Consider the following 22,167-nt stretch of genomic DNA (forward strand, 5'->3'; position numbering starts at 1 on the left):
TATATTATTAATAAAAAAATCTAGAGTCACCATTATGGATACTATTGAAAAATGTCATACTTTCTTGGATAAGGGGCCCATATTAAAAAAAAAAATAGCGGGGACTGGCATCCTTTGAACTTTTTTCTAAAAACATAGATTTTATTTTTTAGAGTAGTTTTAGGTTCACAGCAAAATAGAGCTGAAGGTACAGAGATTTCCCAGATGCCTCTCCCCGTCCCCGCCCCGGCCCCAAGCACAGCCTTCCCCACTATCAACATTCCCCTTCGGGGTGGTGCGTTTGTCACAACTCATGAACCTACATTGACATATCATTATCACCCCAAGGCTATACTTTAAATGAGAGTTCACTCTTGGTGTTACACATTCTACGGGCTTGGAAAAACGTATAATGCCATATATCCACCATACGAGTGGAGAGATGTATCCACCTCTGCTCATATATCCATATATAGTCTACAGAGTAGTTTCACTGCCCTAAAAATCCTCTGTACTCCACATGTTCAACTCTCTCCCACCCAACCCCTGGCAACTACTGATCTTTTTACTGTCTCCATAGTTTTGCCTTTTCCAGAATGTTATATATTTGGAATCATACAGTATGTAGCTTTTTCAGATTAGCTTTTTTTACTTAGTAATAAGCATTTAACATTCCTCTATGTCTTTTCATGACTTGATAGCACATTTCTTTTTAGCACTGATATTCCATTATCTGGATATACCACAGTTTATTCATCTATTTATCTACTGAAGGACATCTTGGTCACTTCCAAGTTTTGGCAATTATGAATAAAACTGCTCTAAACAATCCATGTGCAGATTTTTGTGTGGGCATAGGTTTCTAACTCATTTGAATAAATACCAAGGTGTGCAATTTCTGGATTGTATGTTAAAAGTGTTTATTTTTGTAAGAAATGCCAAGCTGTCCTTCAGAATGGCTGTACCATTTTGCAATGCCATAAGTAATGAATGAGAGTACCTGTGCTCCACATTCTCACCAGCATTTGGTGTTGTCAGTGTTCTGGATTTTGACCAAGCTAAAACATATGTAGTGGTATCTTATTGTTGTTTTAACTCATATTTCCCTGATGACATATGATGTGGAGCTTCTTTTCATATATTTATTTGCCATCAGCGTATCTTCTTTAGTGAAGTGTCTGTTAAGGTATTTGGCCAATTTTTAAGTCAGGTCGTACTGCTGAGTTTTAAGAGTTTATTTATTTATTTTTTTTGTATATTTTGGGTAATAGTCATTTTTTTTTTCTTTAGCAGCACTCTATCATCAAAGGGTAATAGTCCTTTAACAGATATATTTGCAAATATTTCCTCTTACTCTGTTTCTTGTCTACTCATTATCTTGACAATCTATTTTAAAGAGCAGAAGTTTTAACTTTAATGAAGTCCAGCTTATCAATTCTTTCTTTCATGGTTCATGACTTTGATGTCATCAGCATACCCAAGTTCATATTCTCCTGTTACTTTCTAGGAGTTTAATGGTTTTGCTTTTTACAGTTAGGACAATGATTGATTTTGAGTTAATTTTTGGGAAAGGTATAAGATCTGTGTCTAGATTTGCTTTTTTTGCAGGGGGATGTTCAGTTGTTCCAGCACCGTTTGTTGGAAAGGCTACGTTTTCTCCATGGTATTGCCTTTGCACCCATGTCAATGATCAGTTGACTACATTTACACAGGATTGTTTCTGGGCTCTCTATTCAGATTCATGGATCTATTTGTCTATTCTTTTGCCAGTACCACACTGTCTTGATTATCATAACTTTACTGTAAGTCCTGAAGTCAAGTAATGTCAGTCCTCTGACTTCGTTCTTCTCATTCAATATTGTGTTGGCTATCCTGGGTCTTTTTGCCTCTCCACATAAATGTTAGAATCACTTTGTTGACATCCACAAAATAACTTGCTGGGATTTTGACTGGGATTGCATTGAACCTACAGATCAAGTGAAGAAGAATTGACATTTTAGAAATAAAGCCTTTCTATCCATGAATATGGAATATCTCTCCATTTATTAGGTCTTCTTTTATTTTTTTAATCAAAGTTATGTAGTTTCCTCATGTAGATCTGGTACATATGGGCTGCATGCAGTAGCTCATGCCTGTAATCCCAACACCTTGGGAGGCTGAGGTGAGACTATCACTTGAGGGCAGGAGGTTGAGGTTACAGTGAGCTGTGATTGCACCACTACATTCCAGCTTGGGTTACAGAGGAGACACTCTGTTTGGAAAAAAAGAAGAGATCTGGTATGTATCTTGTTTTTTTATTTGATTTATGCCTAAGTATTTCATCTTTGGGGAGTGTCAATGTAAATGGTATTGTGTCTTAAATTTCAAATTCTACTTATTCATTGCTAGTATAACATATTGACTTCTGTGTATCATCCTGATATCCTACAATTCTGCTATAATTGCTTATTAGTTCCAGGAGTGATTTTGTCAGTTCTTTCAGATATCCTATATAGACAATTATAATATCTATGAATAAAGACAGTTTTATATCTTCCTTCCTAATCAGTATACTTTTTATTTCCTTTTCTTATCTTATTTAATTAGCTAGGACTTCCAGTACAATGTTAAAAAGTAGTGGTGAGAGGGAACATCTTTGCCATGTCCCTGATGTCAGTGAGAAAGCCTCACCATTAAGTATCATATGATGTTGGTTGTAGGTTATTTTATAGGTGTTCTTTATCAAGTTGAGGAAGCTCCTCCCCTCTATATCTAGTTTTCTGAGATTATTTATTGTGAGCGGGTGTTAGGTTCTGTCAAATGCTTTTTCTGCACCTATTGTTATGATCACGTAATTTTTCTTCATTAGCCTGTTGACATGATAGACTGCATTAACTGATTTTTGGACAAATGTTGAACCAGCCTTGAATCTCTGAGATAAATCCCACTTGGTCAGGCCAGGCATGGTGGCTCACGCCTGTAAACCTAGCATTTTGGGAGGCCGAGGCAGGAGGATCCCTTGAGGTCAGGAGTTCGAGACCAGGCTAAGCAAGAGCAAGACCCCATCTCTACAAAAAATAGAAAAATTAGCCAGGCGTGGTAGTGCATGCCTGTAGTCTCAGCTACTCGGGAGGCTGAGGCAGGAGGATGGCTTGAGTCCAGGAGTTTGAGGTTGCAGTAAGCTATGATAAAGCCACTGCACTCTAGCCAGGGCAACAGAGCAACACCCTGTCTCAAAAAAAAAAAAAAGTTTATTCTGCATTATTGACATTTTCTTCATTACTTTCTTAGGTCTAATCAACTGATGAAACAGTAAATCAAGCCCCGATTTGTATATAGAACTACTTGCCTTGGAGAAATTCATTAAGTGTATTTTTCTTCCCTCATTGACTTAGGAAATTTTCTATGACCCCGATGGCTCTGCAGCTGTTTCATATATGTAGCCTTGCCCCGTCTGTAGCATTATCAGCTCCAGAAGAGCTGAAATCCTTCTTGGTTCTTTCACGTCATTGCTCAATGTCTCTAAAGTACATTTTAGGTTAATGCTACGAGTAGCATTAACTCTAACTGTACCGCTGAAGCAGCTACTCTGTTTCAATCACTTGAAAGGAAGGCAAAAAACACACATTAAACACCAGAGAAAAAAAGTAAAACCACATTAAAGTGAGAGTGTAGGAACAGACTAGGAATTTAGAGAAGAGAAAGCTCACTGCTGTCTGGAGGAGTCAAAAAAATTTCATGTTGACTTAACAAGAACATTAAGCAAGACTGGGCCCTGGCCTGAGGGCAGGCTGGGTGTGAGTGGTGGTTTGGAAAGAAGGAAAGAGGCCACCTGAATATGTGACAGACAGCAGAAGGTAAAGTTTCTGCATAAAGTGAAGTCTTCAAAAGGCCAGGTTAGGAAGCTTGAATTTGGTTCAATAAGCAATCAAAGGCCATTTTAGATCTATATGCAAACAAATAGCATAGGAATGATGTTGAAGTAGAAGTCTGGTAGAGTCTCCAGGACAGAAATTTCAGAAACTATTACAGTGACCTAGGTTTAAATAATAAAAAAACAACAAATGATCAGTTCCCCAGTGATCAGCAATAAGTCCTGTTGACACCATGTACCCCCCAGATACAATGCAATGAGAAAGGCACCTCATCTCTAGGGTATTCTTCCTAAAAATCCACTATTTAAGTCAATCATGAGAAAACATCAAACAAACCCAAACCGAGGGAAAATATACAAAAACCAATACTCTTCAAAAGTGTCAAGGTCATTGAAGACAAATGACTAAGAAACTGTCACAGATTAGAGGAGACTAAGGACACATGAAAACGAAATGCGATGTGGTATCCCGGAGTGGATCCCGGAACAAAAAAAGGATATTAGTGGAATAACTGGTGAATCCATATAAAAGTAGTATAGTTGATAATTTTGTATCAATGTTAATTTTGTGTGTCATTGGTTATATAAACTGTTAATATACGGGAATATGGGTGAAGGGTCTGTGGGAACTGACTGTATTACCTTTACAACTCTTCTGTAAGTTTAAAATTATTTTTTAAGCTAAAAATAAAAAACAACTACCAGTTTTTCTATCTGCTAGCTGCAAGGGAGACAGGACAAAACCTTGCAAAGCATGACTTTAGAGCATGTTTCAGAAGCAAAGGTCTCTGCTCCCGGTCTGCATAGCTTTCCCCGGGCAAACGATTTACAGTCTCTGAGCTTCAAACCCCACGTCTTAAAAACAGAACTGGCAAGGGACTTCTATTCAACAAATGGTACTGAGAAAACTGGATATTCACATGCAAAAGAATAAATCTGGACTCTTACTATATATGCAAAAATTAACTCAAAATGGATTAAAGACCTACAGTGTAACGGCTGAAATTATACAGGAGAAAACATCGAGGGAAAGTTTCGTGACATCATATTTGGTATGATTCCTTGGACATGACACCAAAAGCAGAAGCAACAAAAGAAAAAGAAAATAGACAAATCGGACAGTGTCACATCCTCATAGCTGTTGGTCCTTTAGCTTCCAGCAGCTGTCCACGCACGGCCGCTGTTTTATCACTTAGGTCTTAATCGTGAATAAACGAGGGAGCGTATTCCAACGATTTCTTAGCTTCTAAGAGTCCACGTCCCAGCATCGTAGACTCCGTGCGTTCTCAAGCCCATATCACAGCCAGAAAGTGCAAAGCGCTCCTCTCTCCCGCCTTGTTCTCACTCCTCTCTCCTGTCCTCTCTCCTTTCCCTCTTTCGCTCTTCCAAGTGCTGAGCTCACGCCGCCACAAGCCCAACACAAACCATGCCGCCTATAGAAAAATGCGCTCATCGAAAGAGGCGATGACCAGCGAGGACCCACGCGCGGGGCGGACCCCTCCGGCTCCTCCCTCGCAGCCCCGAAAGAGCAGCCCGAAGCAGTGGGACTGCGGCGCCCAGGCTCCCCGGTAGGCTCCCCGCCGCGAACAACCTCCCCACTGTTCTGCAGGGAGCGGGTGCCAGCCGCCAGCCCAGCCGCGCCCGGGCCGCTCCGGGTGCCAGGGTCGGGTCAGGTCGGGTGACGTCGCGGGCGCGCGGGGCTGAAGGAGGGCCCGCCCCGGCTCCGACCCGGGCCCCGCCCCCGCGGCCGGGCGCCCAGCCCCGGCCCCGGTAGTTCGCTGGCACCGGCTGGCGCTCGCCCGGCTCGCCCGCGTCCGCGCTCGCTGCACGCGCTGCAGCCATGTGTCCCCGAGCCCTGCGAGCGCCCGCGCTGCTCCTCCTCGCGCTGGGCGCGTCGCTGTGGGCCGCGGCCGGCGCCTGGGAGCTCACGATCCTGCACACCAACGACGTGCACAGCCGGCTGGAGCAGACCAGCGAGGACTCGAGCAAGTGCGTCAATGCCAGCCGCTGTGTGGGCGGCGTGGCTCGGCTCTTCACCAAGGTGCAGCAGATCCGCCACGCCGAGCGCAACGTGCTGCTGCTGGACGCCGGGGACCAGTACCAGGGCACCATCTGGTTCACCGTGTACAAGGGCACCGAGGTGGCGCACTTCATGAACGCCTTGCGCTACGATGCCATGGTAAGACGCGAGTGCCCGCCCGGGGCAGCAGTCCCGGACAGAGAGAGAAGCTGGGCTGGAGAAGCACCGATGGCAGAGCGTGGCAAGCCTAGGACCAGGGCGCAGCGAGAGGTGGGGATAAAGTGAGACTCTGGCCAATGTGCCAGGTGGATGCAGACATAGAAGTCCCTTGGAGGATTCGTCTTAAACAGATATTACCGGGCTCTCACTGTGAGCTGGGAGTATGTAGAGGCGCGGGACCGAGCCCTGACTACGAGGGGGTTCAGCTAGGGCACATGGGAGCATTGACAATTACGGAGCGCTAGGGACTGAACTAGGTCCGTCACGCGTCTCTCTCATTTACTGCTCGATCTTTCAAAAAATGCTTTATCTCAATTTTATTGAAAGGTAGACCGAGGGTCAAAGAAGCTGAGTAAATTATCCAGGTCACCACCCCCCCAAAAGGGAGATGTGATATGAATGCACGTGAGATCGCTTTGACCCTGGAGCCTGGACACAGTTAAGCTCACAGATTGGGATAGATTCCTGGCTCAGTTACCTTCTGTGTGACCTTGAGCAAGTTATTTACTCTTTCTGTGCCTCAGTTCCATCCTCTATAAAATGGGGATAATATTAATAATTGTATTTACTTCAAAGCATTGCTTGTCTCTATAAATGTTAGTTCTTATTATTACCAGACACAGTATAGGTTTAAAAAAAGAAGCTTCGAGACGACCAAAATGATGAAACGCTGGGGTTTCAAAGGATTTCAATAACATCAGCTGGGCAGCAGAAGAGCCCAACTTAAGATAAAGGGCTCTTAAAACATGTACAAGAGGCCGGGCGCAGTGGCTCACACCTGTAATCCTAGCACTCTGGGAGGCCGAGGCGGGCGGATCGTTTGAGCTCAGGAGTTCGAGACCAGCCTGAGCAAGAGCGAGACCCCGTCTCTACTAAAAATAGAAAGAAATTAATCGGACAACTAAAAATATATAGAAAAAATTAGCCGGGCATGGTGGCGCATGCCTGTAGTCCCAGCTACTCGGGAGGCTGAGGCAGAAGGATTGCTTGAGCCCAGGAGTTTGAGGTTGCTGTGAGCTAGGCTGACGCCACGGCACTCACTCTAGCCCAGGCAACACAGTGAGACTCTGTCTAAAAAAAAAAAAAAAAGTGTACAAGAGTTTAATCTAAAGTCCCCAAATGCTGTGTTAAAGGCAATGCTTTGTTTATTGGACTAAATTAAGGGGGAAAAAAGGGAAAGAAAGAAAGAAGAAAAGAAAGAGAAAGAAAGAGAAAAGAAAAAAGGAAAGAGGCTTACATAGTAATAAATAAGTATAACGGAGATGTACATATGGTGGTTGTTTTTTCAAATCAAACCACCACCCAAGTTTAACCCTGTGGAAAAGCCTCAAGTGAAGGGATTGAGCAAGACTGTGGAGAAACTAGGGACAAAATTTAAGAGCTTTGGAAGAGGAGAGACAGAGAAATCTGTGAGGTCCGCGGGTGTGGAGGGAAGGGGAGGCGCAGCCCAGGCGGGGACACTGAGGGCTAGCAGTGCGCTGTGTGTGGAAGAGCTCAGAGGTCAGGAGAGCACAGTGCTGTGTAATTTTTTCTCTGGGAACTTGGAGAAAGGAGGACAGGAAAAGATGATAAGAGGGAACAGTTGTTTGGTTTTGTTGTTGGGTTTTTCGCCCCCCCAAACAAGAAAGCTCATTTTAGAGAAATGAGAAAAAGGGAGAAAGCTCCCTCTAATCTGACGTGTTAGTTATGAGACTGTCAGGGACAGTCAGGGCAGCAGCAGTTCAAGCAGATGGCTGAGCCCTCAAAGCCCACCTGGAGAGCTCCCCACCATCTGGACTCGCAGAAGAATCATGGGTCTCGAGAACTCTGCGGTCTCATAGCATCTTAGCTGGACTTGCCTGACGCTTTACACGCAGCAATGACAAAATAAATATTTATAGAACTGAATTGTTACTAGCCGGTGCCTCCACTTGCTCCCAGAAGGGTAAAAGAAACCCTACATGAGTTTGTTTTATTTCACGTATAAACCACAGCTTCACCTACTTTTCTTTTTGTGACACCTTTTCTCCACAGTTGTATAAATTCCTTTTGGTGAAAAAAAATGGAGAATTCCTAGTTTTCCCTAATGATACTATTTCCCTCTTTAGGTCCAGTTGAGCTCATGGTGTTTGTTAATCGTCCTGTCAAGTGTTTATAGTAAGACTTCTGGGTGAGGCCGGGACAGTCTGCTGCAAGTTACAGCCCATCTCCTCCGTGAATGTTTAGAATACTTTTTGTTGGATGGAATTACTTTCAAATTTCTTTCAAATTGTGCTCAAAGTAATTGGATTAGGGCCTGAGGAAAAGGAAACCATTTATATAATGTTGGCGGGATGAAGAAGTGGAGGGGTCAAGTGGCTAAGTTGATGGCTACGTTCCTGAAGGCATCTCCTCAGGACTCGCTCTGTGCAGTTTGGGGGTTTGCAAACATGATTTGACCTGCATAAAATCCTAGTTCTTGCAGGGCTAAGGCGTGTGATAAAGCTCTTCCCCATTTCTGTTTTACAGAGATTTTTCACTGTCATTTTGTTTATATTATACTAACCCTCTAGGAATGTATTCCTATTCTGATATAAAGGTTCCCCCATCACAGCTACTGTCCAGATCTTGAGTCCCGGGAGGCTGGAGATTCAGATGAGGGTGGAAAACAGCTGTGGAGGGGCATCTCCAGTTCCCTGGAAACTGAACCTGTTTTCGGGGAGCCCATCCAAGGACTCAAGGGGAGGGAGGACAAAGAGGAAGGCCCTAGAATCTAGCTTAAGCCCCGGAGTCCCCTAAGGCAGGGGCCTCTGAGGAAACGAGGAAACGTAGACCTTTATACCTGCTGAAGCAATCCCAATTGCTGTGCAGGCCCCAGGGTGAGCCTGGAGACCCCAGGCCCACTGCTAGGGGGAACACTGACGAGAGGATTGCAAAAACTGTAGTTGGTGCAGCTGTCTCAGTGGAAGGACTGGTGTCCCCTGACGAATGAGGAAGATGGGTGGATGCACGGGCATGCGTTCAGCTGGGTTACACTCTCTGAGGCTCGTGTTCCTTATCAGTAAAATGGGAGTGATAACACCCATCGTGTAGGATTTTTATGAGCAATACATGATATAATAAATGTAAAAATTCCCTAGCCCTCTGCTGGCTCTTAATAAGTGCTAGATAAAGGTTAGTTCTGTGTGCTCTGGGAGGAAAAATTGCGAGGGAGGGAAGGTCTGGAGTTTGCATCTGTCAGTTTATCTGATTCTGACACCCTGGCACAGTCTACCACCTCCCCTGCACCATCTTTTCCCCTTGTCTAAGTTATTTTTTTAATATTTACTCATTGAGTGGACTTACAAAATCTCCCCGAAGTACTGAACCAAAGGGATTCATCTCCAGAGGTGGGGTTCTCGCCATCAAGACGGGTTACAAGGAAGATACCTTTGAGCAGGTCTCTAGGGCCTCCTAGAAGGGCGGCCTCCTCTCTACCCGGCCCCTGCTCCTGAGGCCCTGGCCTCTGAGCCCACTTCTTGCCCAAAAGACTAAAGCCTTGGCCTTAGCCTTAGCAAATTGTTCCCAAATGCCAGAGCCAGCAGCAACAAGAGGACCACCGCCCCTGCCTTTAACCCACCCAGGGAACAAGGCAGTCAAACAGAACAGCCCTTTGGTCACCATCCTCCTTTCCACATAGACAACCATTCTAATGTATGTGATGGACTACATACAGCTTTGTTTCTACGTGTACTTGGTAAAACCTTTGTGTGCTTCTATTTTTAAATTATGTGATTAGTCCTGTTACTCAGCCCATTTTGTTTCTTACTTTTGTTCTAAGCTTGTTGTTTTTATGAGTGGCCCATGTTGCTCTAGAACTGCTTATACCCACGCGTCAGGGTGCATCATGCTCCCTGGTGTTCTCTGCATATTTTACCCATCAGCTCCCTGGCTGATGAGTTTGGAGATGGCCTCCAGCTCCCTGTCTCCATAAATTGTGCTGCTCCAGTAGCCTCCTACAGGTCCCACCGTGCGGATTTCTGTGGGCAGAACTGCTGCCAAGAGTTCTGCCAAGAGCAGAACTGCTGGTCACAGGGCATGTGTATACTTACTTTGACCAAGGACGGCCAGACAGCTTTCCTGAATGACAAGCACCCTCTACTCTCCCCCACTCACTCTCACCCCCAAATGGGACACAGAAATCCCCATATCTTTACCCATATGTTGTAGCATTATCCAGCTGTCCAGTGGTTGTAAAGTGACATCACATTGTTGTTTCATCTGATATTTTTCTAATAACCAGTGAGTTTGGGCATTTATTGATATGTTTGTTAACTTTTTGGATTTCTTTTTCCCTAATTGGATGGTCAAATCCTTCGCTCTGTTTTTAAATTGAATTTGCTCTCTATTTCTTAACTTTCAGAGTTCTAGGTATTGATCTGCGATCAATTTCAGACATTATAAATATCTTCTGATGATGTTACATCTATTAACTTTGTCCGTGATGTCTTCCATTGAACAGAAATCCTTCATTCATTCGGAGGATCTTTCTTTTGTTTTGCCTTGTGGTTTGTGCTTTTGAAAGTTTACATGAGTTTGCTCATTTGAAGCTTACCATCTCCAGCACCCCTCACCAGAAATTCAGAGATCACTACTGTTCTCGCTGCCTTTTAAGAGATAAATCTACAATCTGTGGCTATGCCATTGACTTCTCAGTGTCACCGGCTCCTCATGGATAAAATAAGAGGGTCAGACCAGCTCGTCTCTGAGGTTCCATACCTCTCTGAACAACTGGAGCCCTGAGAAATGTTTTGATTCAGTGTAGGGGCTAAGGGTGGGGCAAAGGAGTAGAGGCGGGAGTCTATGGCTGGAGCAGCCTGGACGGCAGTGAGGGGCAGCAATGTGGCAGGTGAGGCTGTGTAAGCCTTAGGGGCAGCCTGAGAAGTTTGGGCTGTGTTGTCATGGGAGCCATGGAGTTTCTGAGTACAGGGTGACTGTCGTATAATAAAAAATAAATATTCGGTCTTCGTCAGCAGTTCCTGCCACAGAGCTCCTAAAAACCTAAGGATTTCCTAGACAATAGAAGTGTCTTTTGTCATTCATAATGAGCCCCTTTGATAATACTTAGGTTTATGCTCCTGAGATGACTTGGGGGTGGCCCCTAGATGGCCTCAGGGTGGGGCCAGTTACCAGAAAGACCAAGTGATTAGAAGATTAGAGAGTTAGAACTTTCAGCCCCACCCACCAACATCCAGGAAAGGGGTGTGGGGCTGGAGATCAAGCTCTTTACAAACTGTAACATTTGATGAGCTTTTGGGAGATGGCCCTGTCCATCTTCTGATCTGGCTGTTCATCTGTATCCTTTCTAATATCCTCTGTAATAAACCAAGAAACGTGTTTCCCTCAGCTCTGTGAGCCAGCCTAGCAAATTAACCGGACTCAAGGAGGAGATCACGGGAACCCTCAATTTATCAGTTGGTCAGAAGCACAGATCACATCCTTGGGCTTGCAGTTGGCGTCTGAAGTAGAGGGGCAGTCTTATGAACTGAGGGATCTTACACTATCTCGAGATAGTGTCGGAATGGAATTGAACTATGGAAGACACAGTTTGTGTCCTCTGGAGAATTGCTTGGTGTGCAGTGAACAACCCCACACATCTGATCACAGAAGTGATCTGTGTTGTGAGAGTTGAAAGAAAAAAGTTTGTCTTCTCCTTTACACCTTCGTACACTAATGAGGTCACTGGTGGCTGGGGATCCCTGTGTAGCTTCAGGAAGCTGAAGTTGGTGCCGGGTCACCAGGAAGACCATCCCATGATTAGAGGGTTAGAACTTACAGCTCCCCTTCCCTACCTCCGAGGAGGGGAGGCGGGCTAGAGATTGAGTTCTATCACCAATGACCAATGATTCAATGAATCATGACTTCGTAATGAAACCTCCATAAAAACCCCTAAATGACCAGGTACAGAGAGCTTCCAAGTTTGTGAGCCCATCGAGGTGCTAGGAAGGTGGCGCACCCAGAGAGGGTATGGAAGTGCACCCACCCACCCCCAAGTCTTTCCCAGATAATGCACCTCTTCCATTTGGGCTGTTCCTGAGTTGTAATTATAACACACCGGCAATAGCAAGTAACGTGCTTTATGAGTGCTACGAATTGTTCTAGCTGATTATGAAACCTGAGGATGACGTCATGGGAACCTCCGATTTCTAGCTGGTTGGTTAGAAGTACAGATGGGCCAGGACTCTCGACTGGCATCTGAAGTGGGGGCAGTCTTGTGCAACTGAGCCTTTTAACTTGTGGGATCTGACACTAAGTCCAGGAAGATAGTGTCAGAGTTGAACTGGATTGTTGGACACCAAGTTGGTGTTCGCAGAGAATTGGAGAATTGGTAGATATGAGGGACAAAACCTCCCAGCTATGCAGGGAAAATCACAGTTTTAGAAGATGAGCAGAAATGGATGGGAGGGGGAAGACCCCAGCAAACAGGGTGAGGAAAGAGGTTAGTCCAGGTGTGAGACGATGAGGACTGACTGTGGTCACAGGGAGGCTGAATCCATGGGAACCAGTTTCAAAAGGCAGGCAGCAGAGTGGCATAGGGCGAAGAAGGTGAAATTGGGAGTGATACTGGGATCAAGTTCCCGTCTTACCACTGAGAACCTGTGGACTGTAAACCGGTGGTTTACTCTCATGAAGCCTGCACTTCCACACGTGTAAGATGTGTGATGTAGTCTGCACCCCGTAGGTTGTCATGGGGTTTAGAAAAGGCAATAATGCTTGTAAGGTGCCTAGCACGGGGCTGACCCACAGTAGGGGCTGGCTCTGCTCCCCTTCTTTCGGCAGGCAGCAGGCGTGGCTCAGGAGAGGGTGTAATCAAAAGATGACTACAGGGGTTCAAGCACCAGGCTTTGATGCTGCTCCACAGGAGTGTGGATTCTTCTACTTGAGCTTACCCCTGACAGCGGAGGCCTGCTATTCCATTACTGAAAGGCTTTTCCTGGCCTTACTGGTCACGATCAGACTCTGCAGGGCTGTGGCAGACAGCAGCAGTGGAAAGAGGTTTGGACAGGACGTCAGGACACCCAGGTTTTACTTCTTGGCTCTTGCGCTCATCAGCTATGTGAGTTTGGCAGCGATTTCCTCATCCGATCTGCTGCATGTCACTTCCCAGCGCCGCAGCCTCTGCCTGGCCCTCTCTCTTGCTTCTAATCTGCCAGCATAACTTGGTTTGTCTCTGGGCTTAATTGGACACACAGGTCTAAGTTTGTTTGACAACTCTCTGATTTCTCCTTCACAGTTGCTTTTGGGTGGGGCAGCTATTTCCTTGTGGAGCAACAGCTTAGGGCTTCTCCCAGCACCTCCAGCTGGCCGCTGTTCCCAGATGGAGAGGGTCCCAGGATGCTCTGTGCAGTGTTGCTCTATTAGTAACAGAAATGACAGCCTAAAGAATGGGAAGAGGATGAGCCCAGTTTTGAGTCTGTGTCTTGGGGCTCATTTGTTCTTTTAGTCCACAAATATTCATTCAGTACTACCATGTGCAGGCTCTCTGCTAAGTACCGAGAACAGTCACTAAGCCCTGCAAGGTGAAACTTACCGTTCAGAAGACAGTGGAGGGGGCAATGCCCACTGAGCTTTTCTTCACCCCATAGAGAGGCTGGATAAGATCTACAAAGGCGAGAGGATGAACAGAGCAAAGCAAAAGCGACTGAAATTCTAACACCTATGCACGGGGAATTCTCAAGCTAAAGATCTGGTCTGCGGAAGACACATCAGAACCTCATATTTGTCTATGCCCAAATCGACAGCAGGTTTCTTCTCCCTCAGAAAAGAGAAGTCACCTTATATTCAAGTGCTTACAAGGGCTCTCATGTTAAGGGAACGCTCAGAATTACTTTATTTTCAATAACAAAGCCCTGTTTGGAGGAAGACAAATGAGCAATGCTAGATTGGGAAGCTTGAAAGCCAGATCCTGGTGGCAATGATATTTTTAAAAAGGCAAAGAAAATCAGTAATTATTCCTAGAGCTCAGATCTCAGAAGTTGTGAGTGTCTAGGGGTTTGTGGATCCCAGGCCTCAGAGATGGGAACAACCCTCCACCCCCACTTCCTGGGGCTGCAGCCTCAGGCCACTGCTTCCTTCATTCCAGCTTGAGTTCCAGACCAGAAAGGGGCTGGGCCAGACAGCCTCAGGCAGGGGAGGAAGGAAACAAAGGTAGCTTCTTAGCTATCTTGTCCTTGTCCTAGCATCTGTGTTTTCTGAACTGAAAATTGGAAAGAACCAAACAAATCACACATCATATTGGCAGCTTTCCACACACCACTCACAAATACATTTGAATGCCGTGTAAACTCCTTCAGTGTTTATTTTCTTCACATAACTAGAATTTGACACTTCTTTTCCCTCCCTTGAATACTTGGTTCTCTCTATATAATCCAGACATTAGCTGGAGCCCTCTAGCCCCACAGAGATGTAGTTAAACCTTCCTGGACCCTAGTTAGTTGAGCAGTTAACTCTAAACGCAACATTGATATGCATATTTTTCATTATGGAGAATTTGGACATTTTTCCCCCATACAGAAAAAGCGAAATGCTGTCTGTTCAATACTTGTTCATTCTTTCAACAGATGTTGAAGTTCAGGTGAGCCTGGCTGAGCCCCAGGGTCTTTTCTGCTGCTCAGTGGGAAGCCATATTCACCTGCTAGGGCTGACGGGCCTGGCCCAGGACTGCAGGGATGAGGGCGGCCCAGCATCAGAAGTGGGCAACAGTCAGAAACGCATCAACCAAACCAAAGGTCATCTGTAATCCTCCCATCTTAAGGATGTTGTTGAGTGTCCCTGAGTGACGGGCAGCTGAGCCCCATTGTATAACAGACCAGGCTGTCGTGCTAATCCTTGGCTTGCAGGACTTCCTGGAACCTCTAGTCCCTAACGAATGAGCTAGTATGTAAGTGACTAGCTAAGTAAATGTGCTGCAAACCTCTGACGTATAGCTTTGGACTAAAAAAAATTCTTTGCTTCTACATCATGTATGCTACACTGCTCTTAAATCAACTCTCCTTTCCTTTGTTTCTTGTCTGACATTCCGTTGTTTTCCTTCTGACATGCCTCTTGTCTTCACCTGGAACATTTTTTACTACTTCACCCCTCTAGTTTCCATTCCCTAGCCTAGCCCAGCCTAGTATTTTTGGCACTCAAACACCTGAAATGTTGCCTGCTGTTTAAACCAAAACACAAATGAAAATTTTAAAGACACAAGGAGATTTGATTCTTCTGTGACTCAAAATCCTTCTGTTATTGTTAAATGAACTCTGCAGAATACAGTGTGATATTTTTAATACCTTCTGAAGGTATTTGTTAATGTTTACATTTGTTGTGCATAGTTTATGAAAGTCCAGTGGCTTTGATGAAACCCCTTTTGACTAAGAACCAGAAGGTCATATGAATCAGCAATGGAATAATGAGGATATTCTAAGACTTCTGATGTCAAGTTTCTTGTTTTGATTATGAAAAATACCCTGCAATTAGGAGTGAGGGAAAGCTTGTGTCTAAAGTTTGGCTTGTAATTCACATGAATTCTGTATACAGGCCAAAGACTGCCTTCCCTTTAGGGATAAGCAATGTCCTTACTTAGAAATAATTTCAGGTAATTATGAAGTAATCACATTGCTATTCATTTATTCATTTCCAATGCACTATAATGCTAGAAAGAATTCAAAATAGCATTTAATTATCATCTCTTGGATACCAAATTAAATGGAAGGTACCTAGTACCCACTCAAGTTGGAATGCCAATAAATGCATGATACTATAACAGTACGCTCCCCTACCCCTTTCTCTATTCTTGGCAGATTACGATTGACCGAGTCAGTCTTTCCCACTGAGTTTGGACTGAGCCTCAGAATCCTACTTATCCCTACACTGCAGGGAGTTATTGTCAGTCAACTGGAGATCGCCTTGAGATGAAATTATATTCCATCCTTGCACTAAGATAATAATCATAAGCATGTTAATCTACTTATTGGCTTTTAACAGCAGTAAAATACATCTTTAGCAAGTAAAAAATGCCAAAGGCTATACTTCTAAATAAAGAGGGCAGAATCCTTCTGACTTTTCTCTCTTTATCACTTTTTTTTTTTTTTTTTTTGATACAGAGTCTCGCTGTGTCGCCCGGGCTAGAGTGCTGTGGCGTCAGCCTAGCTCACAGCAACCTCACACTCCTGGGCTCAAGCGATCCTCCTGCCTCAGCCTCCCGAGTAGCTGGGACTACAGGCATGCGCCACCATGCCCGGCTAATTTTTTCTATATATATTTTTAGTTGTCCGATTAATTTCTTTCTATTTTTAGTAGAGATGGGGTCTCGCTCTTGCTCAGGCTGGTTTCAAACTCTTGAGCTCAAACAATCCGCCCGCCTCGGCCTCCCAGAGTGCTGGGATTACAGGCGTGAGCCACCGCACCTGGCCTCTTTATCACTTTTGATCCACAGAAAGTGTGGGTAGAATCTGCAACTGAATTCAGCAGTCACACCCAAACTCTGCTGCCTGACCACACTGCCTCTACAGTAACATGCCTGCTTCTACGTTTTTTCTTTCCCAAAGCTCTTCCTTATTCACTTGCTCTCTGTAAACACACACTCCCAATGGTATTGAGTAAATGGACGCTTGGAAGAAACAGTGAGAACACTGCGTAGGGTGAGAGCGAGCGGAATGAAAACACCTGGCGTGAGAGCAGGTGGGAGGTGGTGGCTGACTCGGGAACTCGGGTCCGGGCCTGAGCCTCGGTGCTGGTCCGCGCCGTCTGCAGGGGGACACCAGAGGTCAGTGGCCGTCTGATGGCCTTCTGTGAAGGCCTCTCATTTTGTTTTTACACAGAAATCTCCAACTTCCTGATTTCCCCAGTTACAGGTGATTAATCAAAGCTATCTCTCTTTGTTATTAAACAATTAAACAATATGCATTATTTGATCCCCGTAATCCATTTAAAATTATCTAACACAAATATTTGGTAAATACTACTGAATGAACAAACAATAAATAATGGCTCTGTGGGGTGGGGAGAGACAGAGAATTAATTCCCAAGGCTGGAGCTACTGGTCCTTCAGCCCCTGGCCCAGTTCCCCCTGGTGGCCTCATCTGTGCCACCTAGAGTTCTGTGCAAGTATCGTCATTTTCTGTGTGTGCTGTTGTGGGAAAACGGTTACAAAACACAGTCTTTCTGTCCTCAGGTACCAAACTGGTAAAGAGTGCCATTTGAAAGCCTCGATGAATGAACACAACAGCTACAGTGACAATTTTAGCGGGAAACTAAGCCGCGGAAAGCAAGCCACCAAGCCCTGAGAGCTGAAAAACCTCACAGGCCAAGAAGCCGTTAGGTCACGTCTCAGACAGAGGCTGTCTTTTCAGCTGGGAAATGTGTGCCCCAGATATATAAAGCTATGAGGAGCATTGTTGGTTAGTTTGCCTCAAGCTGTAGCAGAATTTTTTTTCCAAGGGTTACCAGAAAATTTAGACTTTTTTCAAACATTGAGAAGACCACTCAATCCCCATTTCAGGTCTGCCCAGCTTGAAAGCAGGGGTTGCAGACACTGCCGAACACAGTGGCCTGGGAGGGGCAGGCGGGTGGGGCAGAGGCCTGGCCCCCTCGCCCTTCTCTTGTTTCAGGAGACACTTTGTGGAGTGGTCTGGAGCGATTTGGTGGTTGCTGCTTTTTCTCCCTGGGCCCTTCCCATAGCTCTCCGCTCCTCCCTATCCACTGGCCCAAAAGTCCCATGCCAGGTCAACTACTGCAGAGAAGAGCACTTACCCCAGTGACGCCGTAAGTGAGACAGCCATGAAGATGCACGTGGTGTCAGGTGTTGGAAACACACAGAGGAGTAGTGGAGCCTGGGGCAGCCCCATCCTCCTCCCTGCCCCACGCCCTCATGTCCAGCAGGTACAAAGTCCTGTTGCTTCCACTCCTGCACCATCCCCTCAGTAACTCCTCCTCGCCACGGTCCCACTGCCCCGCTCCACTGTGTCACCTCCCCCCTGGACCATCCCAGAGGCTTCTGGGCAGTCTCTGGACCTGGGGCTGACACAGCTCCCCTCTGTTCCCCAGAGGCAGCAGGCCCAGCTTCCCAAAACACACCCTGACTGCCTCCTGCCCCCACGTTAAATCTCTCCAAGGCTTCTCCCTTCCCTCTGAAATGGAAGTCCTGACTCCTCAGACACCACATAGACCCTCCCTGATCTCCCAGGGAAGCCCTGAGCTGCATCATTTTTCCTGCCTAAGTTCCAGGTGCCCTTAGTTCCAGGAGCACTAAATCACCCAGTTGCCACACGCTGCTTCCAACACAGTTCAAGCATGAATTCCTCGAGACATCACCACTGCAGACCTCTCTCTCTCTATTGGTTTGTGCAAACAGGTGTCTCTAACAGCACTTGTCCACTGTGGCTGTCTGTTCACCACATCCTCTGCCCCTGTGTCCTCAGTGACACCAGGCAAGCGCTGGCTGGCACCAGTGCCCAGCAGATGTTTGTAGAATGAATAATAAAATGCTCACTCCACCTGCTCCTTTTAAGTGGGCTCCATTTTACTCTTATGATTTGGTATGTGAGCCGTTAAAACTTTTCAGAAGGCAGGATATGAAACAAACGTGGTAGACAGTACAGTGAAGCAGTGTCTTCATTGTAAAATGAGAGAGACCCAGTTGCTTGGAAGCAGGTGACAAGCTTGGCCAACTGCATCACAGTTCCCAGCCTGACCCCTCAGAACCCCATCTCATGACACTACCACGGGTTCTCTTGTTTTCATTTCCTGTGTTTTAATTTACAGGTTACCTTTATATTTTTACTCATATCTTACTGGCACTTGTTTGTGAATGGAACAAATTTTTTTAAAGTTTGCTGAACTGTTCTGTGTGAGTGTGGAAAATTTTTTCATATAAGGTCATCAGTTCTTTTTTTTATTTTGAGAAAATAATAGTGTTTTAGGCTTTCTCCTACATAAAGAAAAAGAAAGTGGTTGGGGTGAGCAGCTGGGGGTGGCCCATATGCTCACATCATATTTCTGTGATTTGGGTGTTGGAGATACTGAAGGTAATTTTGCTAGGCCCAGCTTATATTACAGAAAAATACACTTGGTGAAATTTAGTGTTCGTGGTCAAAATGTACAAGATTGTCACAAGGCTAGAATTAGTGAATGGATGAGCTGAATATTAGAAATGAAATATTTGGAAAGCAAGAGAGTGAGTGCATAAGAATATGATTTAGGGTCACGGAAATCACTCACCCAAGGTGATGGTTAAACAAGAAGTGGCAAGTAAGAGTCTAGCTACAAAAAATGTACAAGCAAACATATGGAAAGTTGCATGGGAACTTTTAGAGAGGACAGAAAAGGTGGAATGAGATTATCTGCTGTGTTCTGTTGCTCCATCTTTTTTTGCTCAATGTTCTTCTCTTGGGCAGTCTTTTCCTGAGATATTTTCATGTCATTAATAAAAATCACATCAGTGAATAAATAAGATTGGTTTATTTAACACATTTCTTGAGTCCTGCCGCGGCCAGCACATGGCGGGACCTGGATATACTCAGGTGAGTGACATGAGCCTCCCCAAGGGCTCATGAATCATTAAGTTCTGAGAAGCACAACAGAAGAAAAACAGGTAGGGGAAAGTTGAGGTGGGGAAATGAAAATATGAATTTCTAAGGAAAATAAGTATTCACAAAGGAATTTGCATTATTTTTGTAGGAAAAGTTAGCTGCATATAGAAAGAAAAGATAGTTGTCAGCGGTTCCTCTGTCCATTCATTTATTCACTCAGCAGTGCATCTGCTCCGCAGGCAGGTGACAGCTCTGCCAGGGCTCCACGGAGATGGCCGTCAGAGAGAGGAAGGACATCTAACTCAGGGAGCCTGATGAAGGGCTCTTGGAAAGCCTCCCTTCCAGAAGCATTGTCAGACTTCGGGAGCTAAAGCCATTAGTTGAATAAGTGTGAAGAGTTGAATGATGTGAAGAAGCAACGTTCTATTCTATTCTTTCTTTCTTTCTATCCATCCATCTATCATCATTTGTGTATCATATACAAAGGGACAAAGAAAAGTGAGATCATGGAAAACTGCAAGTAGTTAGGATTTTTTTTTTTTTAGTGTTCCTTGTGCGAAGCGCTTTACAGACAAGCATAGAGGTTAAGAGCTTTAGAATCAAACGTAAGTGATGCTAGTCCCAGCTCCACCACTTACCGATTGTGTGATCTTTATCGATTCATTTAACTTATCTAGATCTCAGATTTTCTCATCTGTAAAATGAACATAGCAATCGTACCAACCTCTCAGCACAAGATTGTCTATGCAAACTCACTTTTTTTAATGCTGGCATGCGGTAAGTGCTGGCTCATTTTTATTACCATGTTTGTTTGTTTATTCATTCACTGCCCTTGCAGAGGAAACTGCGGTTTAGAAAAGTGTCCTGGGTCACTGCTCATCAGCAGCGAGCCAGCCCTGCCATGTGGCCTCACGCAGTAAGGGGGGTGGTCAGAAACGGGGATGGAGGGGAAGGCAAAGCCAGGTCTCAAAGAGCCTGTGGGCCCTGCTGAGGATGTTGAAGTTTATCGTAAAGGCAGTTTCTGTAGGAGTTTAAGGTGGAGAGTGACAAGGTCAGATTTGAGAAAAATTATTCTGGCAGCTATATGAAGAATGGTTTGGAGAAGGAACGACAATAGCGGAAAGCCCAGTCAGGAGCTGCTGTAGTAGCGCAGGAGCGAGTGGGAGGCTCACACCAAGACAGTGACGATGGGGGGACAGCAGGCAGGTACAGGGTGAAGGGGAGGCACGCTGGGGTCGGAGGGAGAGGGGGAGGGAGGGACTCCACTGCTCCAGGGTTTCTGGCTATTGGCTGGGTAAATGGTGGCACCGTGGGCCAAGATGGGGAATCACAGGGAAGGGGCTTTGAGCATGGTAAGCCTGGGGCACCTTTGCAACACTGGGGGAAATGTCCACGTGGCAGTTGACATAGAAGGCAGAAGAAAATCAGGGCTAGAGACCTTCAGTGTGGAGTTGAAGGTGTGAATGGAATGAGATCATTGAGTCAGTCCATCCACACCATCGAGCACCATGAAGCGGCTCCTCTCGTCGGGGAGGAGAAGGGGAAAGACAGAGTCACTGCTTTCAGCGAGGCTACACTCAAGTCAGGGTGGGGAGGAAACAAGACATGAAACAAGTAAGGGAAAGCAGTAATTTCCTCTATTGCCGAATGCTAGCAATACAATGTTGCTGTAAACTGCAAGGTGGCTCGACAATTTGAATAATTTTTTATGAAAAACTGTAGAAATTTTCATTAAAAACAAAACAACTTTACACTTAAGCAAGATAATTATTTTCATATAACAAAGGAGACATTTCCCCATAGGAAGAAACTATAACGTTCTAAGAATAGAAGGAAAAAAAAATAATTACCCAAGACTGAGAGAACTATTAAGACTAGATTAGCTTTTAGAGGCAAGTTAATTAGATAAGAGGAAGAGGTAAAAATGGATAGATCATCAGAGATGGGGGAAATGGCAAATTCAGAAATTCTATATTTGGCCACGCAAGGTGGCTCACGCCTGTAATCCTAGCACTCAGGGAGGCCGAGGTGGGAGGATTGCTTGAGATCAGGAGTTCGAGACCAGCCTCAGCAAGAGCGAGACCCTGTCTCTACTAAAAATAGAAAGAAATTAGCCGGTGGGGGTGCGGGTGGGGGTGCATGCCTGTAGTCCCAGCTACTCAGGAGGCTGAGGCAGGAGGATCACTTGAGCCCAGGAGTTTGAGATTGCAGTGAGCTATGATGACACCACTGCACCACCCAGCCCAGGCAACAGACCAAGACCCTGTCTCAAAAAAAAAAAAAAAAAAAAAATTCTGCATTTAATAGGGGAGACAGGTATGTGGGAATGTAAGATACTGTGTTGCTTTTTCTGCATAAACACGTGTATATGAGGATGTATGCACAACCCCTGGAGCCACAGACACCTGGTGAGTGCCTGTGTGCCAGGGGAGGGGGCCACCCTGCTGACAGGAGAGGCAGCGGACCTGGTGGACAGGAGCACTCAATCTAGCAGGGACAGAGGTAAAGGAAAGGCCGGCCAGTGTGCTGCTGCAGTGTGGAATGGGCAAGGAAGGAAGAGGGTGGGGCTGTAAGAGAATACACAG

General features: G+C 45.4%; 1 protein-coding gene across 1 annotated transcript in view; it reads left to right on the plus strand.

Annotated features, from left to right (window-relative positions):
- The first annotated feature begins 5,583 nt into the window (after positions 1-5,583).
- The window catches only part of NT5E (5'-nucleotidase, ecto (CD73)), a 40,604-nt gene continuing 24,020 nt past the window's right edge, over positions 5,584-22,167 (plus strand). The window contains exon 1 of the mRNA XM_012638212.1: positions 5,584-6,011. Coding sequence (XP_012493666.1) covers positions 5,673-6,011 — 339 coding nt within the window. The 5' untranslated portion in view covers positions 5,584-5,672. The remainder of the gene's footprint in view (positions 6,012-22,167) is intronic.

This window comes from Propithecus coquereli, unplaced genomic scaffold (genome assembly GCF_000956105.1).
Source record: "Propithecus coquereli isolate 6110/MARCELLA unplaced genomic scaffold, Pcoq_1.0 Scaffold127, whole genome shotgun sequence".
NCBI lineage: Eukaryota > Metazoa > Chordata > Mammalia > Primates > Indriidae > Propithecus > Propithecus coquereli.